General features: G+C 39.9%; 1 protein-coding gene across 1 annotated transcript; it reads left to right on the top strand.

Annotated features, from left to right (window-relative positions):
• The first annotated feature begins 2,374 nt into the window (after positions 1-2,374).
• On the top strand, positions 2,375-4,918 carry LOC306933412 (caspase-10-like). The gene is made up of 5 exons (XM_079515627.1): positions 2,375-2,662; positions 3,092-3,108; positions 3,243-3,345; positions 3,451-3,994; positions 4,432-4,918. The coding sequence occupies exons 1-5, from the start codon at positions 2,437-2,439 to the stop codon at positions 4,586-4,588; spliced, it is 1,047 nt and encodes a 348-aa protein (XP_079371753.1). The 5' UTR covers positions 2,375-2,436; the 3' UTR covers positions 4,589-4,918.
• The last annotated feature ends 1,898 nt before the right edge of the window (positions 4,919-6,816 follow it).

The raw sequence follows: 6,816 nt of genomic DNA on the forward strand, positions 1-6,816 counted from the left end.
GAGGGGACTATGACATCACCGTTTCAGCAAATTAGGCGGCATTCGCTGTACACACGGAGACGTGAAAGTCGCGTCTCCAAACTTTCCCACTCTGGAAGGTAGTTTCAAAATTAGCCGTTAAAGTCCCCCAAAACGCCGTCTCCGTGTGACAAAAAGGGCAGATCGGCTAATTACTTGCCCGAGAAACACCGAATACGTCCTCGTCTGTACAGGCCCTAGGATAGCTGACTACCCAAAGTGTCCCTGGGCCACTGTTGTTGTTGTGTGTATTTTTGAGTGGTGTAAACCACTCCTACAACTGGCTTTTGTGTGCATAAAAAAATGACCATGGTTGCTATGTTCAAAATAATTTCTGACGTAATTAAATCACACCCGGGTGAACTGGATGACCGTAGCAACCGTGGTCATTTTCTCTGCGCAAAAAAAGCCAGTTGTGAAATCACATCCAGGTGTGATTTCATTACGTCAGATCAGAGCTGATCATGCTATATAAAACCTTACACCACTCAGTTCACACGGGTGTGATTTTTTACTATGATCTGGCTGCAAACCAATTTCCCGCAAGGGACAATAAAGCTAACCTTGAACCTTGAGGTAAAAAGGGAAAAAAGGAATAGTGAGGGGAAAAAGGGGGTGGGTGGGGGGGTTCATAACTAGTTGGTTCGTACTAGTTCATAAGTTGATACTAGTTCATAACTAGTTCATAACTAGTTGGTTCATACTAGTTCATAATTTCACATTATAATAAAAATGTGTTGATGGTTGTTGTTGGGGGCGCGTATGGGTACAGATTAGAAAGTGCATTGTTGAGATTGAGAAGAGGTTTTCCTTTTTTGAGTGGTGCAACCACTCCAAGGAACAGCAATGTCCTAACCTATGTGACTATGCGACTATGTCCTAACCTATGTGACTATGTTTTGAGTACCAGTAGGGGCAAAAGTGGCGCTGTTGTGCCAGAAACAGAGAGATTTTACCTCGTCAGAAAATTTCAGTAGCACCGAAGAGCCGACTTTAGGACGGTACCCACCCCCCCCCCCCCCCCCCCCCCCCGAACCTCAAATGACGTCACATTGTAGGCTCTACAGAGCCGAACCGACTTTTATTCGGCTCTAAAATAGGAGTATGAATCGGCCCTAAGACAACCGCAACACGTGTGGTGACGCGTCTCGTTGTGATCGCCCTTCAAATGAGGGACAATGTTATGTAGCCCCTTTTCTGTATTTTGGGAAGCGGTATCAAGGGTCCCTTGATTGTCCAGTGTCGATTTCCATGCCTGTCATCTGATCTCTATGATCTCCAAGGTGGAAAGCCTGCATGGTGACGCGAGGTTAGATCTCTGGTAGGCTCGGAATTTGGAAACCCAGATCTCTGGACGGTGACTTAGTTCAAGTTCTGACTTGCGCGTCCCCGACAGGCTAAAAGGATGGAAAATTCCACAGGATGGAAAATTCAAACAATGTATTTGATCTCATGTGTGTGTGTGTCTGTCCAGGTTTGAACGTTGGGAACAACATGACCTGACATGACTATAGATCAACTTTGTGACCCATGGTTTTCTAAAATATAAGTGCTCCGTTAATTTAATAGCTGTAGAAACAATTAAGTCATGATGATGTTGGTGTAGTCACACTATGAAACACAACTCTTGTGTGAAGTCTCACAAGTGACAAATGTATAATAGCATAAAGATATGTATATATTGAGGCTACTGCAGTAACAGTGAGGCCACCATTTGAACTGGTGCAGCTTGCTTAGCCTCTGTACCCAGGCTTTTATTTGCATTTGCATTCGCATTCGGCTCAAGGTTAGGGTTATGGTTAGGGTTAGTTGGACCAGAGCTAGGATAGAAGTTGCTGGCAGCTAGTTGGTTTTCAAACTGTGTTACTGGTTAGCAACCCATATGGGTCACAGCAGGGGGTGAGGGCGAGGTCGGTGAAAGGCTGACCACAATAAACTGTTTAAATTCATTACAATATTTTACAATAATAAGTACAATATTCTGTGCACTATTCATGTCACTTTATTATTTGTAATATTATACTTTGCATGTAGGGTAGCTGTAACTGAATATGACGTGTTACTGTTTAAACTAACTAGCATCTCACAGTGTGTGATCTTGATATGCCTGTTGCAATCATTCATTAGTATATTTGAAGGCTGAAAATGGCGATACTGTGTTGACTATAAGTATTACTGTCTACAACAGGGGAAGTTGATCATAAACAATTTTACTTCTCTTTTTCAGGTATCACCATGAAGGCTACGGTGCTTATCACACAAAACAAGATACAACTTCAACGTATTCTGATGAACAACGTTCTCTTCGTCATAGAGTGCGTATGGCAAGCAAAACTACTCGTGGACATGCAGTACCTTCCCCTGAAATGCACTGCTCAGGCTAACCCAGTCAAGGCAGCCACTGACGTTGTGGATACAATGATCTTCCTAGGGGAAGAAACTTGCAGGTCATTCCTGCATCTGCTGCAAGACACACAACTAACTGACATGCTCCCTGGTCTGAAGAAAATGCCATGGTACAGCCCTGCAGCCAACTCTTCAAATGACCCGACAACAACTCATTTTGATGCCACTCAAAATGGTTGTTCTGGTCGGGTCATTAATAATGTTAACTCAGCTCCTCCTAACCTAGGCCTTGGTACAGGTATAGCAACTTACTAAGTTTACTAACCTTGTGAGCAACTTGTATAACTTTATTGCTAAGTAATACTAGTCCAGTATATATTTTTTGTTGTAACAAACTATTGAATATGTTCTCACAAATGTGTGGGATTGTAAAACGTGGGTTGTTAAAAGTAGATGATTTTAATGAAACGCACACCAACGTCAAATCAAAGTGCACTCGAAACATATTGACATTTTCAACCTTTGTAATACATTTAACTACTTAGATTTTCCGTTACTTTCCAGTACTTTTTTGAGTGCTTGGATCTTTTGTTCTTTTTTCGGTCATTGTTGCCGTTGATCCTAGAAGCACCATCAGTCTATGTTACTTTTTAACTATTGTATCTCTATTGAGCACCTGATTGCACAATAACCCTGATTGTGTTCTATTTTTTCCCCTATGGATTAGATGCACCAAATGGAAAGGTAATGACACATAATCAACTATAGAAGTCAGCCTCAAAACTAATGCTTTGTTCACTTTTGTTTCAAACAATGTGGCAGAAATCCCAGTGCTGCTTGTTCTAAACTGAATGATGTTTCTACTAAAACATTTATAGGAAACCTACAAAATGTCCAGTGTTCCTCGTGGCTACTGTCTTATCCTTGAAAACGAGACATTCACAGAGCTAAGAAAGCGGAAGGGTACAGATAAAGATTCTTGTGAGTATTTAAAAATAAATTAAATCTGTTGTGGGATATCAACAGTCACACCAGTTAAAGCATGCAGCTAAGTCCTAAAATCTAAATGTTCTCTCGTCCTCACAGTGAGGTTGGCACATGTCTACCGCTGGCTGGGCTTCACAGTGATCCTGTGTAAGGATAAGACCAAGGCCCAAATGGTTGAAGTGCTGAAATTCTTTGCCGGACTTCAGTCGGCCTTGCCAAATCTGGACACACCAGAATTGTTGAATTTAGATCTCAAGCAGTGGTCTGGCAAAAGGTTCAGCGACGTACAACGACTACACGAGCATGGTGATGGCTTTGTGTGCTGCATTCTGTCTCACGGAGAGGAAGAGGGTGTCTGTGGAGTGGACGGACAGATACTATCCACCAGAGAGATCAGGTCTGCATTCAGCAACATCCAATGCCCCGCTCTCCGGGAGAAACCCAAAGTGTTCTTCGTTCAAGCCTGTCGCGGCGAGCTGAACCAGACAAGAGTCTTTCAGACTGATACACGGTCTCTTCCAGAACTAACCGATTTCCTGTTTGCCTATGCCACACTCGACCTATACACGTCGATTAGGAATGCGTATAAAGGATCCTGGTTCATCCAGACACTCTGCGATAAACTCAAAAATGGATGCCCAAGGTACCGCCCTTTTATTTCACAAAATAGCCTACTGTTATTTCATCGTAACATGAAAATCATTCCTTGATTTATTATATATAAAAAAGGAATAATGTTACTATATTCTTGATACATTGTTACATACAGTCTACGTACATACAGCCTTTTAGCCATGCTTTAAAGAAGCACTATGTAACTTTCCTCTTCTACCTGGTGTTGAAATTCTTATCATTGACCTGCAGTGGTGATTGGTGATTCTTTTCCCCCGTTGGTACGGCATTTTAATGACATCACGTGCACGCTCACACGCCTACATGACAGTGCGCATGCACACAGAACAGCTGATATCCTAGTGTATTAGACACACAAACACAAGTAGACTTAAAATAATCAGACAACTTCTTTACTGCGCTGCAGTACTAAAAAGTTTGTTTTGGACATTTGTCTTTTGCTTTCAGGGGAGATGACATCAATACCATCCTCACCTGTGTCAACAGTGCTGTGTGCAAGATGGACTGCAAAGTGGAAAATGACGATGGAGATGAGGTCGATTACAAACAGTCTACAGTTTTCGAGAACAATCTGAGAAAGCTGCTCATCTTCCACCCAGCGTAGACGCAACCTAACTGCAGTGGTATCCGACAACATATCATCACTGTTGCTGGAAACCTTGTATGTCTTGTATATCCAAAACCATTGTTCTTCTTTGTGTTTCGGCTGTTCCCTTCAGGGGTTGCCACTGTGAATAATCTCACCCTGTCCTCTGCCCCCTCTTCTTTCACACCAACTAGCATCATGTCCTCCTTCACTACATCTATAAATCTCCTCTTTAGTCTACCTCTAGGCCTCCTGCCTGGCAGTTCCAACTTCTGACCTCAGCATTCTTCTACTATCCTTCTATCCTCAGTGCTACTGAGGAAAAGACAGGAAGCAGAGCTCAGGAAATGGGGAAAAAAAGAAAAAAAAAAGAACCTGTGTTCCAATGGATAGTTATAATTTATTTAGTCAATGCTTTTTATTGGTTAAATATTTTGTTGCTGTTGGCCTATTATCTCCATATTTTAATCCCCCTTGATACTTTTGTGTGACACTGTAGTATTTATTAGTTGTTAATTCACGACAGCAACCATTTTCATATCTTCATATAATTGGTGCTCACTAATGTTCATTATTCTACTCACTCTCTCAGAGGACTGTGGACAGTCTTGTGATATTGCTACTTTTGCAATACTTCCACACGCAGCTATTTCTCTGTTCCTGCAGTTTCAATAGCCAAGAAAGCCTTTATGTTCAAATATCCTTATGAACAACTTGCCTGTAAAAAATATTTCATCCTTGTCATCTTTTAATCTGTTCAAAAATCCACTGTCTACTTGTTATGAGATAATAATCATAATAATCCTTTATTGTCCCCGATTGGTTGAAAATGTTAATAACAGTTGGTAGAATGGGTACAGTTCAACGACAATACAAAATCTGCTACTGAGGATAACACCAGGAAAAGCAAGGCTTGTTTACATCAGGGTCCTCCATTTTCAATTCATCAGAACATTTAAAGATGTATAAATATATGCAAAACAAGGAAATCACATTATATAATTAGTTTAAAAAGGGAAAAACAGGGGAAATGTGTACAGTAAGGGAAGGGATGTCTTCAAAAGGCTGTTCAGAAACAACACAAAACCATATACAGGTACTGTTGTGTAGCACAGAACAACCTAGTACATGAGGCACTGTACATACATATATATATATATATATATATATATATATATATATATATATATATATATATATATATACACTGTATATGTGAAACTATCAACCTGTTCTAATTATTTTCTCTCTCTCTCTCTTTCTCTTTTTTTGTTGTTGCAACTTTTGACATTTCTTTGTTAAATGTTTCCTTAAGTGAGTTTATGCTGTATACGGTCTTTAAAGTTCTATATGTATTCCGACTTAAACATGTATTTTCCAAAATGTTTTAGCTCAAGAACTGAAAGAGAAATTTGTTTCCACGGCATTCTGTAACTTTTCTTTATGAATAAAATTCAATTTTGTCCAATCTGTATGGTAGACCATGTTAATACAATATAACTTTTATATTATTCAGTGTTGGCTAATATTAGACGTTACTTTTCTGTAATATTTTTCATGATACCACTATCTGTTAAGATACACTATCTGTTCAAGTTTCTAAACAGTAGTTTCTGAACAGCATGACTACCGTACGTACAAAAAATACTGCAGAAATGTGAAAAGAAATATTGCGTTTGGCGAACAACAGCTTCTGCATGGTGTTCCCCAAACTGAATTATTTTAAACAAAGTTAAATGTTCAAGGTTAATGTTTAGTTACCTGCTACAGTGTGTAGAGCTGAGTTCCACCCCACTTGAACCAAACCAAACACACCTGATGATGACACACCTTAGTCACACTTGGACCCTATTTATACCTAATTAATCACTGCTCACCCTGAGACGAAGTTAATAGGAGACCAATGTTAACAATGAGGTAAATTTGGACCCCTATTTGTACATTAAGAAGCTACTACTATATTTGTTATGCAACCAGGCATAAATAGTTCTCCAAACATTTGGTCACGTTTCAACAAGACAGTGAGATGATGGGTATGCGGCCAGGCATTCGTTTACCACTCAGGAATGTGCTTTTGAAGCTTGGTCACCCAGGGTATTCTTGTTGACCAGGCTCTATTATGACAGGATGCTCAGTTCATTCATGAATAGATATCTATTCTGAATGTTATACATAGTGAGAGAAACAATTATGAAAAAGAAAAGGGGAGATTATTTAAACCATTCACTTTTTATCTTTCAAATATA

Source organism: Electrona antarctica, assembly GCF_951216825.1.
Source record: "Electrona antarctica genome assembly, chromosome: 12".
Lineage (NCBI taxonomy): Eukaryota > Metazoa > Chordata > Actinopteri > Myctophiformes > Myctophidae > Electrona > Electrona antarctica.